The 21252-nt window shown below is 46.6% G+C and overlaps 1 protein-coding gene across 1 annotated transcript; it reads left to right on the forward strand.

Annotated features, from left to right (window-relative positions):
- Nucleotides 1-5417: 5417 nt before the first annotated feature.
- On the forward strand, nt 5418-19668 carry LOC133142113 (amyloid-beta A4 precursor protein-binding family A member 1-like). The gene is made up of 12 exons (XM_061263103.1): nt 5418-6937; nt 7338-7439; nt 7987-8026; nt 8393-8538; nt 10326-10346; nt 11272-11367; nt 12604-13086; nt 13586-13765; nt 14587-14799; nt 16333-16452; nt 17914-18054; nt 18394-19668. The coding sequence occupies exons 1-12, from the start codon at nt 5492-5494 to the stop codon at nt 18463-18465; spliced, it is 3060 nt and encodes a 1019-aa protein (XP_061119087.1). The 5' UTR covers nt 5418-5491; the 3' UTR covers nt 18466-19668.
- The last annotated feature ends 1584 nt before the right edge of the window (nt 19669-21252 follow it).

Here is a 21252-nt window from a genome sequence, read left to right on the forward strand (position 1 = left end):
AGGGTTACGTTGTTTCTAAGTGCTTGCAGCTGCAGGATGGAAACGGGATATGAATTAAAAGGCGGTTCACTAAAAGTCTCCACATTCGTCATATCAGTATGCTAACTAGGGTTGCCACCCGGATTTTTGTTGTCTGTCCTGGAAAAAATTATTTAACGAAATGTCATTATTGAAAAAGAAAAGTAATTTTGAGTGTTGCATACATTAGTACTGCTTAATGAAATGTAGACAGCGTATCCAGTGTTCGTTCCTAAATGTAATGTAAAAAATGGTGGAGACGTTATTAACCTTCACAAATTACGCTCTTTATTTCTGTCTTGAAAGAGGCACCAAGCACAAGGTAGTAGCGCACCACATTCCTTCAGGCTCACGCACCCTCGAGAGCGACTGACCGGCTTACTCAGTTTGCCAGCTTCGTATGTGTCCAGGATTTTTACAGGACTGGAGGTGGCAACCCTACTCCAGAGTGCAGGGCTGTCCAAGGCAAATGTACACAAAACCAGAGTCGGAAAGTTCAGGGGTCAGGAAGTAAAAAGTGCTACCATGTGTTTCTTCCACTCATCAGCCAGCTGACTTCACTAACTATTGTAGTTCTGCCCCCTGGCTGAGGAATTGAGCCAATTAGCAAATCCAGGAGATTGAAACAAAAATACTGGGGAGGACTTTTACTTTTTCAATCCGGATGTCCCACCCCAGCTTTGTAAGATCATGGATGAGCTGATGTCTGATTGTAGTCAGGGTTGATTCCAAATCTTTGCTCTCTGAACAGAAGGGGAGGCACATGTACTCACAGATGTCTGGCTGGCTCATTAAAAGGGCAGATATTTATTTCAGTACAGTGAACACATACGTTTTTCAATATGGTCTGCATTGCAGACCCGTGTTGGTACTGTGTTCTCATCTCTTCCTCTCATTATGAAGTAAATTGTATAACAAGGCAACAGTTAAGTGTAGGAAACAAGCCGAATGATTAAATATGCGATTTCTCTTTGTTCGAGGGGGAAATCACATTCCTTGAATTCCTTGAACTGCAGTTCTGTCAGCCTTTTAGATCAGAACCAACACATGGCTCCCATATTTCTGCGAGAGGCCTCTGATGTGTGTGTGCGTGTGTGTGCGTGTGTGTGTGAATGCCCGTGTGTGTGCGTGTGTGCGACTGTAAATGCATGCACGTGTGTGTGCGTGTGTGTGCGTGTGCGTGCGTGTGTTTGGGTGTGTGAATGCCCGTGTGAGTGTGTGTGTGCGTGTGTGCGACTGTAAATACATGCATGTGTGTGCATGTGTGTGTGTGAGTACACCTCTGTATAGTTTTATAGTGTTTGCAGCTGAAACACCTGGATAATCATACAGACCCAACCCAACCCAATATTAGCACTAACTCAGTGTAGTCCCATATAATGAAAACCCTCTGCAATATTAGCACAGACTCAGTGTAATCCCATATGGGGAAAGGCAGGGGACAATTTCCAGCAAACAGTTGTGACAGAGATCAGGCAATTCGAAAACAAGAGCCCAGGCAAAGGTTTGGTACACAAGCAAACAGGTACAGCAGGGATAATCCAATACGTGGTCGATGTCATAAGCAAAGGGTCCAAAATCAAAAACCGAAAAGCCAAACAGAGTCCAAACAGAACGGGTCAAATCAACAAAAGGGTAAATCCAGAGACGGAGGTCTAATACAAAACAGGTCACAACGGAGATCAATCAGGAAATAATGCTGGAGAGTACGGTCGGGACACATAGCAATCTGGCAACGAACTAAACTAACAAAGGGGTTTAAATACAGGTAACTAACAAGCATCACAACGAGGAACAGGTGAGTGAAATGACAGGAGACACGAAGAAAGTACATATAAGAACTGGGGAGGCAGAGACAAGAGAGACAGACAAAACAAATGAATGAATGAAACTAACAGGAAACAGGCTACGGTAAGTACAGAGGGAACAAATACATGGAAACGCTAACGACTTATCCAGAAAACATACAGAAAACACAGAACCTGACACCACACATTTTAGCTCTGACCTGTGCCATTTACAAAAGGGATTTTAAAATCCCTTGCATACCGCATCATTTTTTAGAAGAGCTCTGGACACACTGTATTAAAAATACTGTTTAATAAGAGCCATTTACAAGGACTGTGCCAGGAAACCTGAGCCCTATGAATACATATGTCATTGGGCCCCTTAAAAATATACAGATGACATTGATAATACTGCGGCCTATTAATCTACACATTTTGGACCAATCCAAGCCGGGGATACCCTAACATTACCGTTCTTAACTGCATTTGTGGAGAGAGGGGAGGTTATTCAGTTATGAGGTGTGTCTGTGCAAAGACTGGGTTAACACTGTAATCCTTCTGTGGAAAATAAAACGGAATAAGGTAGTGTGTTAGAGTGCTTGTGGACAGCTGGAGGGCTGGGTATTAGACAACAGTAATGCCTCGCCTCTGGCTCGAGAGATGCTGTAACGAGTCGTATGTAATCCTCTCTGATGCCGCCGTGAGGTGGGGAGGGCCCGGGGGAAGCGCCGGGGGTGGGGGAGGGAGGAGCCGAGTGAGAGCGCAGACTGACCGCAGCTCGGCGTGAGTGTGACGGACAGGGAAGATGGTGGCTGTAAAAGGAGACCGGATTAACGGGGCTATGAAACGTCGCTAATCAAAAACAGGTAAGGTGCGTTTCTTGTTTCAGGTTGCTAGCGATGGTTTAACCGATTGTCAGCACATATTAGCAAGGTACATACAGAACGCAACGAACAAAGTGGCACCAGTGCATCAATGAGATGTCAAATCATTTGAAAATACAGTAGCCTACACCTGTGTACCAAGCGTCACTAGACAGACGGCACAGGGCCCGGCTGGTTGGTAGCTTATAGTCACATTTAGAACTGTGACAGCTGACTACAAATATTGCCCCGTTATAAATGAAAAACATAAAGGAGACAGCCATTCGGTAGCCTACATAAAACCCTACGGATTTAGCCTGCTAAATCGCACTTTTTTGCGGTGTTTTGAAGACGGTCACAGTGTCCAGGTTATCAGGCTATTTAACTTAATAATTCGCATCTCCTGAAACTGACGGTAGCGGAAAAACCGACTACCGCGTCAGCTCAGACCACAACAGTTCACGATTCTTTCGGTGGGATTTAAATCATGCGAATCTAGCCTAAGATGACACACGAATGACAGTAATTTCCGTAAACTTGTTGGCTGCTGGCGTGCGTAATCGAGGAAAGAAAATACCGTGAGATGTTGGTTTTACTTGAATTGATTGGGACGTCTTCTCTCCAGATGTATACATCTGTCCTGTCTGCAACAAGTCACTTAATTGTTGTCTACGATGAAGGATGCAATGTCCAGCGAAACACTGCAGCTTGCGCGCAGCTAAATGGCCTTTACACAGTAACCAGTTTACCAGCTCCGCCTTGCCAATCCGAACCTTCCTACGAATGAGCCGTTATAAAGAAAGGTGCAGCCTAGTGATATGGGGTTGTACCAGAGAGTAATAACAAAACAGCGATTCTTATGTAGAGAACGGGGCTATGGAAGGAAATGTACGGTGCAGGTGTACAATGGCGACTGGACACAGACCTACAGAATACAGTGTGTGCGTTTTTAGACTTCCGATTCGACTTCGCACTCTGCGGTATGTGAGCCTCAGCCTGACAGGTTCCACCGCCATAGAATCCCAGGATATGCGCGTTTCATATCATGCTGAATTTCTTGCATTTTATTTGCCATTTGTTTGCATAATAAGCAGGTTTTATATTGGGACACAGTTTAAAATAATATTGTCCCATCATGGGACATTGACTGCATATTTTAAAGCTGTTGCCTATGCACTATATACCACATACTTTGTACTCAATCAGTGCCAACAGTGGTGGTTTTAGTGATCTACACTGAAAAAAGATTAGCGTTCATGTTCAGCATTTTTCAGTTAAGATCAGGCTAAAGATTCAATGCTGCATTAATCATTGAAATGTATGAATATACAGATGGCTTTATACTGCAACTCAACACATACCCACAGGCTGATTATAGAGTAACTAAAACCACAATTTTCTGGTTCCTATTGAATTTAGCTCTTGGCAGCATGTCACGAAGGGGATCTATGGTCACGGGCTGTATTGTTATTTTAACGTATAGGTTCAAAAGAGAGGCTAAACTGTGGACCACAAGGCTGTGTGGTATATCAGTCAGATCCCTGAAGAGCAGATTTTCACAGCTCATATTTTGTGGAGATTGTGTGGCTCAGTTGAGTCAGAGAATGCCAGTATGCACCAGCACGTCCATCTGCAAGAAACCCAGTTTCAAAGAACATAGGGGAGGGTGTACAAGCTGGTCCAAAGACCCTGGAGATTCATGATAGTCATGTACCTTATCCTCTCTTCTGATTTACCCTTCACCTCCCCCATATCCTTCTTTTATACCTTAATACAGGGGTGTCCAGTCTTATCCAGAAAGGGCCGGTGTGTGTGCAGGTTGTTGTTTTAGCACAGGACTAAGACAGCTGATTCTACTCATCAAGGTCTTAATTAAAGACCATGATTAGTTCATTAGTATAATCAGGTGTGTTACTGCTGGGTTAAAACAAAAACCTGCACCCACACCGGCCCTTTTAGGATAAGATTGGACACCACTGCCTTAATATAATAAATCTGCACTTACTATGACTATCTTATATTTACGACTGTGCTACAAACAATGATTTTTGCTATTTATTCAATTTTATTGTTATTTATTTCAATTTATTCAATAGCTCTGGATTAAAAGCGTCTGCTAAATGACTAAATTGTCAATGAACAATGATAGAATTTACCCCGTTTGATGTATTTTTAAAACTGGCAGGATTTGATTTCCCTGTGATGCATGGAAATGTTGATGAGAGAGCCATGCTAACCTTTTTGCTTTGTCTTCTGCAGAACACCTGAACCATGAGCTCCGTCCAGAAGGCGGAGTCAGGGGAAGGGCCTGGCAGGGCTCCTCCCACTCATCGTCCCAGGCAGGCCAATGGGAGAGCAGGGGCGGGGGAAGGGGTGCGGTCTGGGTGGCGACCGTGCCAGCAGCAAAGCCAGGCCGCCGAGGCCGCAGATGAGATACAAAACCATCGGCACGGCAACCAGCAGCATTACCGTAGGAACGAGTCATCGTCGGGCAGGGGCGGGCGAACGCGAGCGCCTCGAGGGCCGGTGCAGGAGGGCGGAGCTCCGCAGCAGCCCCGCCCAGGCGTGACCCGCTACCGACGGGCTCAGCAGCCCAGGCACAAACACGGAGAGCAGGGAGACGCCCAGCCCCATCCTACCGGGGGAGGAAAGAGTGGCCCCACCCTGGGGAAAGAGGACTGGGCAGGACTGGGGGCTGGTACTGAGGCTGGGGCTGAGGCGGGGGTCAGGCTGGGGGGGGACACAGGGGCGCACAGTTTAAACGCCCCACAGTTCGACAGAGAGCCTGGGCGACACACACCCAGCTTCCACGCCCCGCACCCAATGCCTGCTCCAGTTCCTCCCCCACATTCCCCCGACCACAACCATGCTGCCTTGAACCCCAAACTTACAAAAAGCAGACGCACCCACCACCAGCAGCCAAGACAACAGAGGACAGAACCAGCCACAGATCCCAATGCAGCAGAACCCAACGTGGAACCAACCACTGCGCCACATGTGAAACCAAACATTGAACCATGTGCAGAATCAAGCAAAGAACCCAGTACAGAATCTTATTCCTGCACAGAGAGAAACACAGAACCACACAAAGAAAGTCACACAGAGCCTGACACAGGCTCCTGCACAGAGTCCTACAGAGATCCACACCTAGAGTCCCACACAGATGCACACGGGCAGCTGGGCCAGGGGTATGAGGAGATTGAGGGGGAGTGGGAGGGGGAGTGGGTGCGACAGACGGCCCTACAGCTCCGCAGGGCAGGGCTCCGCCTCTTTGAGCAGGGCGGGCTGTGGCAGCGGCGTACCGTGGGGTCCCGTCTGCACCACTATGACGGGCGCTCCGATGGGGAGTCAGATAGCCCTGAAAAGGAGCCAGAGGTCCTTCTTTCTCCAGGGCAGAAGGACGGGGAGAAAGTAGAGGCTGCTTACGTGAGGAGACGAAGGTCATGGAGCTTGGACAGGGCTCTGGGTGAAGTGGGAGACTGGCCAGAGTCAGAACAGGACTCTCAGAGGGAGCAAGGGCAAGATGAGGCCCAGGAAGAAGTCTTCCAGAGGCAATTACAACCAGGCCAGCCCCAGGATGGGCAGGCCTCACAGGGGGAGATAGGACCAGGCAAGCCCGAGGATGGACAGGCCTTCCAGAGGCAGTTACAACCAGGCCAGCCCCAGGAAGAAGAAGCCTTCCAGAGGCCGTTACAACCAGGCCAGCCCCAGGAAGAAAAGGCTTCACAGGGGGAGATAGGACCAGGCCAGCACCAGGATGGACAGAGCTCCCAGGGGAAGATAGGACCAGGCCAGCCCCAGGATGAACAGGCCTCACAGGGGGACATAGGACCAGGCCAGCCACAGGAAGAACAGAGCTCCCAGGGGGAGATAGGACCAGGCCAGCCCCAGGAAGAACAGAGTTCCCAGGGGGAGATAGGACCAGGCCAGCCCCAGAAAGAACAGAGTTCCCAGGGGGAGATAGGACCAGGCCAGCCCCAGGAAGAACAGAGTTCCCTGGGGGAGATAGGACCAGGCCAGCCACAGGAAGAACAGAACTCCCCAAGGGAGCCCCAGGATGAGTATGGAGCAGGCGAGCAGAATTGGGGAAGGAGAGACTCCCTCTCTCTGGCTATCAAGGACATTAAGGAGGCCATCCAAGAGGTGAAAACCCGGACCATCCGCTCTCCCTACACCCCCGAGGAGCCCATGCAGCCCGTGTGGGTGATGAGGCAGGACCTCAGCCCCACGACGGAGAGTGACCTGCAGCCGTCTCTGGGCAGCGTCAGTGTGAGTATCACCAAGTACCAGACCAACCGCTTCTCTAATTACCTCTGTAAATGTCTCCTTTAAAGCTATAAAAAGGTCCTTTGGGCTTCAGGCGAAGATGGTACAAGATGCTGCAGTGTATAGCACTTCTTACAGCGAGAAGGCCCTGGGTTAGAATCTTGGCCTGGGCCTCTCTATGTGGAGTTTGCATGTTCTCCATATGGCTGCTTGGGTTTCCTCCGGGTACTCTGGTTTCCCCCCGCAGTCAAAAGACATACAGGTTAGGCTGCGTTGGGGGGCATTCACAGGGCATTGCTATTAAAGAGCATGTGTGCTCAGTCAACCTACCCTGTATGAATTGATAAGAATTAAATAAAAATAGAAGAAGTTTAACTCCCCTATCTTCCTCTCTCTTCCTCAGTCCCTGGACTCGGACTCCACCTCTCCTCTGGGGCCGGAGTCTACCAACAGACAGCAGCTCCAGGAGACTAACTACAGCGTTGAATCTCCACCCAGCCAAGAGGTGATATACAGGCTCTTTATCTTAGTACTGTTATCCCCTTTACAGTTAGTATTACCTCACACTGCTGTCACCTCAGGGCAAACTGGATGAACCCTAATGATTGTGATTCATGACACAAAATTAACTCATTTTTAAGTCAGTGTTGTTAGGTGAAGGAGGGAAATTCTCTGTCAGATGTTTGGACAGAATAATACCTTCGATGCCTTGGATATAAACAAAGCTCAATGCACGTATGTACTGACATATGTGAAGGGGTGACATTAGCTCCAGGTAAGAGTGGTGGCAGTCGGCAGTCGGAAGGTTACTGGTTCGACCCCTTCCTGGGTGTGTTGAAGTGTCCCTGAGCAAGACACCTGACCCCCTGTTGCCCCCCATGAGACAATTGCTAGCCTATCATCATGAGTGTGAGTGTGTGTGTGAATGAGAGGTATGAATTGTAAAGTGTTTTGGATAAATGCAGTCCATTTACCATCCGTATCTTTAAGTGTGTGGGTTGACTTTGAGTGTAGGGTCTTTGTTCATCTCAGCTGCCCTGTTTGTATTGCAGCCTAGGAAGACCTTGGCCTCATTCCCAACCTATGTGGATGGTAAGTATCTCATCACCAAAACTGTAGCTAATGAAAATAGTAAAATCAATTCAGGGATGAGAATAGTCAATGTTGTCACTCACTGAGGTCCAAATTTATAGAAGAACTTTCTGCTTTGGGGAGGGTATGCCCCTACCAGTAATCAACTGGCTAATCTGATTAATTGATTTGCTATTTGTTCTATTGTTGGATGGATTAGCAAATTAATTTAGTTTGTTGATTCATAATTGTATTGATTGAATAAATTAAATCAGATTCCTTAATAGTTTGTCTGTATACATTTCAATATTCTTCTTTTCTCCAATTTCTTGATAGGTTTGATTGACTAATAGAATAGTTGTACTGATTGATTGATTTTCCTTTCAGTTCCAGGACCATGTGACCCAGAGGATCTGATCGATGGGATCATATTTGCAGCAAATTACCTGGGGTCCACCCAGCTACTGTCCGAGAAAACGCCGTCAAAGAGTGTGCGCATGACACAGGCTCAGGAGGCTGTGAGCAGAGTACGGGTGAGTTTCCTCTCTCTAACACTGATCTGGGTACAGTGCACTGTGTGGATGGTCTGTTCACAGTCTCTCTCTAACACTGATCTGGGTACAGTGCACTGTGTGGATGGTCTGTTCACAGTCTCTCTCTCTAACACTGATCTGGGTACAGTGCACTGTGTGGATGGTCTGTTCACAGTCTCTCTCTCTAACACTGATCTGGGTACAGTGCACTGTGTGGATGGTCTGTTCATAGTCTCTCTCTAACACTGATCTGGGTACAGTGCACTGTGTGGATGGTCTGTTCACAGTCTCTCTCTCTAACACTGATCTGGGTACAGTGCACTGTGTGGATGGTCTGTTCACAGTCTCTCTCTAACACTGATCTGGGTACAGTGCACTGTGTGGATGGTCTGTTCACAGTCTCTCTCTCTAACACTGATCTGGGTACAGTGCACTGTGTGGATGGTCTGTTCACAGTCTCTCTCTCTAACACTGATCTGGGTACAGTGCACTGTGTGGATGGTCTGTTCATAGTCTCTCTCTAACACTGATCTGGGTACAGTGCACTGTGTGGATGGTCTGTTCACAGTCTCTCTCTCTAACACTGATCTGGGTACAGTGCACTGTGTGGATGGTCTGTTCATAGTCTCTCTCTAACACTGATCTAGGTACAGTGCACTGTGTGGATGGTCTGTTCATAGTCTCTCTCTCTAACACTGATCTGGGTACAGTGCACTGTGTGGATGGTCTGTTCATAGTCTCTCTCTAACACTGATCTGGGTACAGTGCACTGTGTGGATGGTCTGTTCATAGTCTCTCTCTAACACTGATCTGGGTATAGTGCACTGTGTGGATGGTCTGTTCATAGTCTCTCTCTCTAACACTGATCTGGGTACAGTGCACTGTGTGGATGGTCTGTTCACAGTCTCTCTCTAACACTGATCTGGGTACAGTGCACTGTGTGGATGGTCTGTTCACAGTCTCTCTCTCTAACACTGATCTGGGTACAGTGCACTGTGTGGATGGTCTGTTCACAGTCTCTCTCTCTAACACTGATCTGGGTACAGTGCACTGTGTGGATGGTCTGTTCACAGTCTCTCTCTCTAACACTGATCTGGGTACAGTGCACTGTGTGGATGGTCTGTTCATAGTCTCTCTCTAACACTGATCTGGGTACAGTGCACTGTGTGGATGGTCTGTTCACAGTCTCTCTCTCTAACACTGATCTGGGTACAGTGCACTGTGTGGATGGTCTGTTCATAGTCTCTCTCTAACACTGATCTGGGTACAGTGCACTGTGTGGATGGTCTGTTCATAGTCTCTCTCTCTAACACTGATCTGGGTACAGTGCACTGTGTGGATGGTCTGTTCACAGTCTCTCTCTCTAACACTGATCTGGGTACAGTGCACTGTGTGGAAAGTCTGTTCACAGTCACTCTCTAACACTGATCTGGGTATAGTGCACTGTGTGGATGGTCTGTTCATAGTCTCTCTCTCTCTAACACTGATCTGGGTACAGTGCACTGTGTGGAAGGTCTGTTCACAGTCTCTCTCTAACACTGATCTGGGTACATTGCACAGTTTAGGAGGTGTGTGGTGTGAGATGTGTAGGTATCTTGTTAGGAGTAGTTTTTTAATGATGGCTGTGGTAATGTGATGTGATGCTGTTTCTCTAACCAGACAGATGGACCTCAGCATCGCTGTCCTGAGGGGCTTTAGGGGGGTGGGGGGGGGGGGGTGCGGTTTTGGTATGGCTAGCCCCCTCCCTTGCTCTGATCTGACCACTGCTCTCTCATTGTTTCCAACAGATGGCAAAAAGCAGGAAGAAGGTATAGTAGCACCCTGTATGTCTGTCTGTCTGTCTCACTCTCTCTCGCTCCTCTCCTCTCTTTGTTTTTCACTGTTTCTGAATCTGTATACGTACTGCTGCATTTACATTTACATTTTAGTTGGTTAGCAGCTTATACTCAACAGCCTGTCTGTGGTTGCTGTGTGTATCAGTTATATTTCTGTGTTTTATGTGCGTGTGTGTGTGTCTGTCATTAGTGAGTACAGGGAAATTTCTGCGTGTGAGTGTGTTTGTGTGTGTGTGTGGTATTAGCCGGCAGCCAGCAGTTTAGGTAAGTGTTGTATGGGCAGATTGTGTGTGCGTGTGAACATGTGTGTGCATGTGGACGTGTGTGCATGTGTTTATGTGTTTTGTGCGTGTGTATGTGTCTTATTAATGTGTACAGGGAAGTTTGGGTGTGCATGGGTGTGTCTGTCATTAGCGTGTACAGGGCTATTTCTGTGTGTGTGTGTGTGTGTGTGTGTGTGTGTGTGTGTGTGTTAGTGTGCACATTACTGTGTGTGTGTGTGTGTGCACATTACTGTGTGCGCGTTTGTGTGTGTGTGTTAGTGTATGTGTCTGTGTGCGTGCATGTGTGCATGCCTATGTGTGGTATGAGACAGGCTTTGGTAGTGTGTTAGTGTCTGTGTGTGTGTGTTAGTGTCTGTGTGTACATGTGTGGCATTAGGCAAGCTTTGGGAGTGTGCTGTAGGTCTCTGCGATTTGTGTGAATTGTGTGAATTGTGATTTGTATGAATTGTGTGAATTGTGATTTGTGTGGATTGTGTGGATTGTGTGGATTGTGTGAATTGTGTGAATTGTGTGAATTGTGTGGATTGTGTGGATTGTGTGAATTGTGTGAATTGTGTGGATTGTGTGGATTGTGATTGTGTGAATTGTGTGGATTGTGTGAATTGCTCCCTCAGAGCCCACAGTCCCCTGAGGCTCAGCCCCCGGTTAGCGCTGAGGTAGACCTGTTCATCTCCACCCAGCGAATCAAAGTGCTCAACGCCGACACACAGGTACAGCACACCTGTATCTCTGTGCATCTCTCTCTCTCGCCCTCTCTGTGTGCGTGTCTCCCTCTCTCTCTTTCTCTCTCTTCCCTCTTCTATTCCTCCTATCTCTCATGCCCTCCACCTCTTCCTGCCCTATTAATGGCACCTATTTCAATGACCTTCTCCATGTCATTATCAGGTGTGTATTTAAGCTTGTGTAAATGACCACTTCAGCGCCCCTGGGAATATACCCTGCTTATCACATCTGACAAAGGAGGATAATTTCTAGAGACATTTTTCCAGAGTCACTGACAGATGGCTTCTGACATGTATAAAAATAGACTTCATGGAATTTATATTAAAAAAACAGTGGGATGACAAATATTCTGAATAATGTTCTGAATACTGGAGAGACAAAGGTAGAGAAGCTTAGTGTAGGAAACATAAAAGTATTCTCAATATTGGAGACTTTATTTAGCCAGCTTCATTCTTATCTACATGCTAACCACACTCACCACAACCCAACCATAACCATAACCAAAACACTCTCTGACCACAACCCAACAATGCCCTAAACACTCTCTGACCACAACCCAACCAACAATAACCTAATCACACTAACCACAACCCAACCATACCCTAAACCCTCTGACCACAACCCAACCAACAATAACCTAATCACACTAACCACAACCCAACCATACCCTAAACCCTCTGACCACGACCCAACCAACAATAACCTAATCACACTAACCACAACCCAACCATACCCTAAACCCTCTGACCACAACCCAACCGACAATAACCTAATCACACTAACCACAACCCAACCATACCCTAAACCCTCTCTGACCACAACCCAACCATACCCTAAACCCTCTGACCATAATCTAACCAACAATAACCTAATCACACTAACCACAACCCAACTATACCCTAAACCCTCTCTGGCCACAACTCAACTATATCCTAAACCCTGTCTGACCACAACCCAACCATACCCTAAACACTCTGACCATAACCCAACCATACCCTAAACCCTCTCCCACAACCCAACCATACCCTAAACCCTCTCTGGCCACAACTCAACCATACCCTAAACCCTGTCTGACCACAGCCCAACCATACCCTAAACCCTCTCCCACAACCCAACTATAACCAAAACACTCTCTGTCTATCCCCTAACAACATTCTGACCACAACCCAACCATACCCTAATCACACTGACCACAACCCAACCGTACCTCTTCTCGCGGTCAGGAGACGATGATGGACCACCCTCTGAGGACCATCTCCTACATCGCCGACATCGGGGACATCGTGGTCCTCATGGCTCGCCGCAAGAGGCCCCGCCCCCGATCTCAGGAGCTGCCGGAGGCCGGTGACTCCGCCCACGAAGGGAGGAGCCAATACAGTGACCTCACCCACGATGAGAGGGGGCAGTGCAGTGACTCCGCCCAGGAAGGGAGGAGCCAGTACAGTAACCCCACCCAGGAAGGGAGAGGCCAGTACAATGACCCCACCCACGAAGGGAGGGACCAGTACCTTGACTCTGCCTATGAAGGGAGGGGCCAAGGTAGTGACTCCGCCTACGAAGGGAGGGGCCATGGCAGTGACTCCGGCCCAGAGGGGAGGGGCCAGGGCAGTGACTCCGCCCCAGAGGGGAGGGGCCAGGGCAGTGACTCCGCCCCAGAGGGGAGACGCCAGTACAGGATGATCTGCCATGTCTTTGAGTCTGAGGATGTGAGTCTTTCTTTTTGCCTTTTGTTTCTCTCTTTCGGCTCCAATTATTATTCACCCCAGAATGAGTGACGCATAACTGATCGACCTGTGGATCCACCTCTCCCCATCTGCCATGCATCTGCCACATCTGTAACCGACGTGGCTTTGAACTGTTTGAAGGAGCAAGGACATTCCATTTGCCTAATTCACGTTTTTCCTCTGTCTTCACTTGCTTTTCTTAGCTCTTTTATAGCCTTATGAGTGGAGCTAAAAAAAGAAACCTCTCTTCTCTCTCTGCATCTAGGGAATCCTTTATAATGCTATAATTATATCATTACATACAACTGTATGTGGTTCATCTCTATAAATCATTTTACTGGCAAAGAAAGTCAGAGGGACATTTTTTTAAATCTGAAAACGTACGTCCGCCTGTGTTAACCCATGCCAGCCTGTGTTTGCCAGTGTTAGCCTGGGCTAGCCTGTGCTAGCTTGTGTCAGCGGTTCTCTGTGCTTGCTCCAGGCCCAGCTCATCGCACAGTCGATTGGCCAGGCCTTCAGCGTGGCCTATCAGGAGTTCCTGCGGGCCAATGGCATCAATCCTGAGGACCTGAGCCAGAGGGAGTACAGTGACCTGCTCAGCACTCAGGACATGTACAATGATGACCTCATACACTTCTCCAAGTCCGAGAACTGCAAAAACGTACGTCACCGACTGCACTCCCGGTTTCAGCCGAGCTGGTGAAATGCTGAGCATGAAATTATGTCGTATGTATTAAAGTGTGTGTGTGTTTGTGTGTGAGATGTGTCGTATATACATTTTATGTATAGATTGTGTGTGTGTGAGAGATATGTTGTATGTTTAATGTGTATGTGTGTGTGAGAGAGATATGTTCTGTGTATAGTGTGTGTATAATGTGTGTATAGTGTGTGTGTGTGTTTGAGAGATATGTTGTATGTATAATGTGTGTATAATGTGTGTGTGTGAGAGAGATATGTTGTGTGTATAATGTGTTTGTGTGTGTGTGTGAGTGAGAGAGATATGTCATGTTTAATGTGTGTATAATGTGTGTGTGTGTGAGAGATATGTTGTGTGTATAATGTGTGTGTGAGAGATATGTTGTGTGTATAATGTGTTTGTGTGTGTGTGTGTGAGAGAGATATGTTGTGTGTATAATGTGTGTGTGTGTGTGTGTGTGTGAGAGAGCGATATGTTGTAGATATAATGTGTGAGTGTGTGAGATATGTTGTGTGTATAATGTGTTTGTGTGTGTGTGTGTGTGTGTGTGAGATATGTCGTGTGTATAATGTGTGTGTGTGTGTGAGATATGTCGTGTGTATAATGTGTGTGTGTGTGTGAGAGAGCGATATGTTGTATATATAATGTGTGAGTGTGTGAGATATGTTGTGTGTATAATGTGTTTGTGTGTGTGTGTGTGTGTGAGATATGTCGTGTGTATAATGTGTGTGTGTGAGATATGTCGTGTGTATAATGTGTGTGTGTGTGTGTGTGTCCTGCCGCAGGTGGTCATAGAGAAGCAGAAGGGGGAGATTCTGGGCGTGGTGGTGGTGGAGTCAGGCTGGGGCTCCATCCTCCCCACAGTCATCATCGCAAACATGATGCACGGGGGGCCGGCGGAGCGCTCTGGGGGCCTCAGCGTCGGGGACCAGGTCATGTCCATCAACAACACCAGCCTGGTGGGCCTGCCCCTCACCACCTGCCAGAGCATCATCAAAGTAGGCCTGCTGTTCCTGCCATCCCACACACTTTTATTTTGAATACTTATGGTCTTTTCACAGATGCAGATTAAACTTAGTCCTGAACTAAATTCAGTTTTCTATGGAGAATCTTCATTCAAATTTTAATTTAGTCTAGGGACCAGGCCTGAAGGCCCACATGCATCACGTCCTGCTTTTCGTATCTAAAATGCACACAAAGCAAGTCCCTAACCCCTCCCCCAGAGCCCAATTCCTGCTCCCACTCCCCCTCCTGTGGTCAGCTATGGAACACAAATAAAGATTTCCAGGATGATGTGAATATATGCGTGTGGGCCTTTAATCTGTATCTGAGAAACTGGGCCTTTTTTATTTTTTTGCCTTTATTGGTTTGCGATTATTGGTGTCTTGGGAAGGACCCTTCAATGAAACACTGGGAGTTTCCAGTGCACAAACCCTGGACACTGCACTAAGCAGATCTGTGATGGACTGGAGAACTTTGCACATGCACAAGTATCTGAGACTACCCTGCTCTCATGTGGTGTCAGGTTTATGGTCTACATGCGTTTCCCACCAGGAAGGTCCACATGAACACCTTATTATGTCGGATGATCAAGTCGGGGTAATCTTGATTATATATGTCGTGGGAATTGGCCGAGTTGTGATGTATTTGCCGTTATGGAGTCCTGCTTGAACTGTGAGAAATGTCATACAATAAAGCCTTAAGTGAAGCACAGCCACAAATTTACAACACACAGACATTCTTTGATAATTATAATACTGCAGCATTCAACTCACGGTGCTATTGGCATTCTCAACCCCCTGAAACAGTTGAAGATTACTAGCTCGTCAGTTGCTAGCCTGTAAGGTAAACAGCCTGTCAGATGCTGATGTGCAGCCATACACAAGCCACACTATAAAACATGTGATCAGGAACAAGTCGGATGGCTAAGTCGTGATATACTTCTGCCTTGTGGAAAACTAACAACCCAACATAACTTGAAAGCAGGGTAAGATCAGTGGTTCTCAACCCTATTTCCTGGAGATCTACTGTTCTGCAGGTTTTCATTTTAACCCTAATTTGGCACACCTGATTCTAATGAACTTATAGGACAGCTGATCTCAATGAACGGGATTGGGCAGCCCTGCTTTAGCTGTTGAATGAGGTGTGCTTTGTTAGGGTCGGAGTGAAAACCTGCAGGATGATAGATCTCCAGGAACAGGTTGGCCAGCCCTGCCCTAGCTGTTGAATGAGGTGTGCTTTATTAGGGTTGGAGTGAAAACCTGCAGGATGATAGATCTCCAGGAACAGGGTTGGCCAGCCCTGCTCTAGCTGTTGAACGAGATGTGCTTTGTTAGGGTTGGAGTGAAAACCTACAGGACAGTAAATATCCAGAATCTAGGCTGGGAACCACTGTTTTATATGGATTTTGGGGTGAAAGTTGAGCCACGCTTTTGTGAGAGTAAAATGTTCAACATCATGCCTCACCCTGCTGCTCTTCCTCACTCTGCTCTTCTTCCTCTTCCGCCCCCTGCTCCTCTTCCTCACCCCAGGGGCTGAAGTCGCAGCCGCGGCTCAAACTCAACATTGTCAGGTGCCCCCCAGTTACCATGGTGCTGATCCGGAGACCAGACCTCAGATACCAGCTTGGCTTCAGTGTGCAGAACGGCATTGTGGGTATACCAGTACCGATGCTTTGTGCCCTTCTTTAGATTAGAGAAATTGTGTTCAGAGCAGATTTAGCCAATTCCTCATCCAATCTATTTCTCTCTTCACAGTTCCCTGGCCCATACAGTATTTTCCTTATTTACATTTTACATTAACTTTATTAAATATGTACTTCTTTGAAAGTGTTGATCTGCTAACTTATGACTGAACTGGCACTCTGCAGTCAGCACCTACTTGAATGAGAACTTGTGAAAATTGTTTCTCTTCTCTCTCTGCATCTAGGGAATCCTTTATAATGCTATAATTATATCATTACATACAACTGTATGTGGTTCATCTCTATAAATCATTTTACTGGCAAAGAAAGTCAGAGGGACATTTTTTTAAATCTGAAAACGTACGTCCGCCTGTGTTAACCCATGCCAGCCTGTGTTTGCCAGTGTTAGCCTGGGCTAGCCTGTGCTAGCTTGTGTCAGCGGTTCTCTGTGCTTGCTCCAGGCCCAGCTCATCGCATGAAAACAGATCAATCTGGCAATTCGGGGGTAGATGTCCATTAATTAAATAATCTTTTTATAATGAATATTTACTTTTCATTTTAAAAATGATTTTAATGATTAGCAATTACTTTTAAAATGGGGGAAAACATTTAAGTAAAGGTAATAGAATTTGGGGTAAAAAAATAACTTGGATGTAAATCTGGGTAAATCTCCAATGCCCACATCAGAGATATTACCTTATTGTTTGGAATTTGATTATTTCAGTGTATTTCTCAGGAAAGATTTTATGATACTGTTATGAATGAGCATATGTTTAATTACATTAGAACTGTGAGATTCTTTAGACCAGGGCTGCCCAACGCTGTTCATGGAGATGTTCACTCTAACCCTAATTTGGCACATCCAGTTCTACTAATGATCTCCAGGAACAGAGTTGGGCAGGCCTGCTCTAGCTGTTGAATGAGGTGTGCTTTGTCAGGGTTGGAATGAAAAAACCTAGGGAATGGTAGATCTCCAGGAACAGGGTTGGGCAGCCCTGCTCTGTTGAATGAGGTGTGCATGGTTTGAATGAGGTGTGCAACCCTTATTTATACATAAGGAGTTTAAGGGTGTGGGAGTAAGTTTGGGGGTGTGTGTGTTTAGGGTGTGGGAGTAAGTTTGGGAGTGTGTGTGTTTTGGGTGTGGGAGTAAGTTTGGGGGTGTGTGTGTTTAGGGTGTGGGAGTAAGTTTGGGGGTGTGTGTGTTTAGGGTGTGGGAGTAAGTTTAGGGGTGTGTGTGTTTAGGGTGTGGGAGTAAGTTTGGGGGTGTGTGTGTTTTGGGTGTGGGAGTAAGTTTGGGGATGTGTGTGTTTAGGGTGTGGGAGTAAGTTTGGGGGTGTGTGTGTTTAGGGTGTGGGAGTAAATTTGGGGGTGTGTGTGTTTAGGGTGTGGGAGTAAGTTTGGGACTGTGTGCTTCTTTCACCTCCTGCAGATCTGCAGCCTCATGAGGGGGGGCATCGCGGAGAGGGGGGGGGTCCGGGTCGGCCATCGCATCATCGAGATCAGCGGGCAGAGCGTGGTGGCCACGCCCCATGAGAGGATTGTCAACATCCTTTCCAGCGCAGTGGGAGAGGTGAGACTCCAAATACCCCAGTACCCCTCTCCCAAATACCCCAATACCCCTATCCTAAATACCCCTCTCCCAAATACCCCAATACCCATCCTCTAAATACCCCAATACCCCTCCCCTAAATACCCCTCTCCCAAATACCCCAATACCCCAAATACCCCAATACCCCTCCCCTAAATACCCCTCTCCCAAATATCCGGGCACCCTAATGCCCCACTCCCGACACCCCAGAACATTAATACCCCACCCCCCTACACCCTGAAACCCTAATGAGAATGTGTTTTTGTGTGTGTGTTGCTGTGTATTTGTGGGTAATGTAGTTTCTCTGTCTTTCACCTACAGATACACATGAAGACGATGCCAGCCGCCATGTACCGCTTACTGACGGGCCAGGAGCAGCCGGTCTACATCTAACCACGCAGTTACTGAGCGTGCTCAGAGCCTGGCTGTGTGCTGCACTAGTGTGGTGACCTATGGTTTCTAAGTAACCATGGTAATGGATTGGTTTCTCTAGCATGGCAACCACATGGTGTTACCTATTATTTATTTGTTCAGTTTCAAACCTTGTTTAATGTCCATTCCTGGAAGACCTGAAGCTACGGTTTTCAAGATTCATCTTATTTATTTTTTATTTATTTGAATTACTGTTGTGGTTACATAGTTATTTATTTTGAGGCTTTCACTTAATTACTTGAATCAGAGAGGGGCCATGTCTGTTCTCTGAATTCTATGAAATCTCTTTCACATCGGCTAGTACTTTTGGAAAGAGATCCCAATTGAATGCGTCACAATGACATAAGTATTGAAATGGTTAAAAGTCAGTCATTACATAATCGGGTACACTTGAGTCTTCATACTTCAGGTTTGTAGTTAGGAGAAATCTTCAGTGTCAATTTCTGCAAATTACTGTTTACAAAGGTGAGCACTGCGATCATAAATGTGCAACTACTGCAGCTGCCAGCGCATGTGTGAGTCAATGCCCTCCTCAATATTGCAGCAATGTTTACATGCAAAAATGATAGAATATAGTATACAACTACGAGATAAAGAGAAATGTGAGAACTACTAAATGTTTAATGCTAAATGATTGGCACCTGTAAATGGTGGCTCTGATGCATGAATTAAATGCATTTTTATGAAAAGCTCAGAGAGGAGTCTAATTTCTGATCTGAGCTGTGCTGGCAAAAAACACCGTTTATTTTGGTAAACTCCAATGTTTACAATTCACTCATTATGAATGTACATTTATTTGGCTTATGTTTGTCAAATCAGCCTGATGGTAGTGTGTAGTTATTGACAGTGTAGTATGGCGGTTTGGGGACTGGCTTGATACATAGAGGTTGCAGGTTGCTGCTGATGTTCCCTTGAGCGTGGTGCTAAAGCAGAGCTGCTTCAGCATATCCGTACAGTAAACGGAGACCATGTAAAAGCGTAAGTAACTCTGGGTATGGGTGTCTGCTAAATGCCTAAAATGCTGGGTTAAGCTTTGCTTTGTTGTTGTGTGATATTACTTGGCTACTTTCCTGTACCAGAGCTAGTTTGTACAATTATTTGATATGAATCTTTATTTGTATAGAGCATCTTTATCATTTAGGACAATAAAGGGGAAACACAGTAGACTGGCTGAGTAGCATTAACTCACATACCCAACACAGCAGACTGGCTGAGTAGCATTAACTCACATATGGGTGTTAGCCTGATCACCGCTGAAACGTACATCATTGTACACTCTGAGTGAGGAGTGGAGGAGGGCGTGGCTCCTGAGTGTGGTCAAAGGTCACCGTTATTACCATGACGGGAATCTGAGCCCGTCATGCAGATTAGAGTTATATGAACAGGATTCTTCCCCTGGGATATGAGCCCCCCCCCCCCCCCCCCACTAGTCTCCATGGAAACAAAACAGACTTTAAGAAGTATGGGTGAGGTCTGTTCAAGTCGGGCTGCAGTGTGAAATGGATGCCGACACATCACACAAACACATGTCCTGCAGCTCTGAAAGTGCTTAACACTGGAGCAGTCGGAGAGAGGTGGGCAACCTTACACACCTCCTTCCATCTGGCACTGATGACCTGAGCACCCTGAATCGGCTTTAAGTAAACCAATCTGTGCTAATTTGAATTTGGGTTATTTTCATAAAAAGTCAGGCCAGTAAATGTTAGTCACGAATTGGGCAATGATCAGCATTGCTTTATGACTGCTTAGATAATCTGCTTAGATAAAATACCACATTTTGTGTCAAATATATTACTTGATATTACTGAAATGAGTCTCAAAGCTCCAGATAATATGCAACTTGCTCCATACTTGCTCATATGACCCCAAAACATATTTTGAGTTTTATAAACTAATCGAAAGAGGACAATGTAAGCTTTGTAAGATAACAATACCAAACTTGCCTCTACACCAGATATCAAAAGAGTTGTCTAAACCTGTCCCTGAATGAGCGCAGTCTAACCCTGTCCCTGAACAAGCGCAGTCTAACCCTGTCACTGAACAAGCGCAGTCTAACCCTGTCACTGAACAAGCGCAGTCTAAACCTGTCCCTGAATGAGCGCAGTCTAACCCTGTCCCTGAACAAGCGCAGTCTAAACCTGTCCCTGAACGAGCGCAGTCTAAACCTGTCCCTGAACAAGCGCAGTCTAAACCTGTCCCTGAAGGAAGAAACTGAAGCACACTACTCTTACTACATTCATTAATTCATTCATTCATTCTTTCATTATCCTAACCCGCTTATCCTGAACAGGGTCGCAGGGGGGCTGGAGCCTATCCCAGCATACATTGGGCAAAAGGCAGGAATACACCCTGGACAGGTCGCCAGTCCATCGCAGGGCACACACACCATTCACTCACACACTCATACCCACGGGCAATTTAGACTCTCCAATCAGCCTAACCTGCATGTCTTTGGGCTGTGGGAGGAAACCCACGCAGACACAAGGAGAACATGCAAACTCCACACAGAGAGGCCCCGGCCGACAGGGATTCAAACCCAGGACCTCCTTGCTGTGAGGCGGCAGTGCTACCCACTGCACCATCCGTGCCACCTCTCTCACTACATTTCAATGAAAATCAGCCTGAAATTTAGTATCGAGTCATATGCTAGTATGCAGTTTCAAACACAGCCATAGTCACGTACATTCAATACAAAGGTCGTCAGACCAACAAGATATGTCACTTCACAGGAAGCAGCAAATCCACTCC

Source organism: Conger conger, chromosome 12 (assembly GCF_963514075.1).
Source record: "Conger conger chromosome 12, fConCon1.1, whole genome shotgun sequence".
NCBI lineage: Eukaryota > Metazoa > Chordata > Actinopteri > Anguilliformes > Congridae > Conger > Conger conger.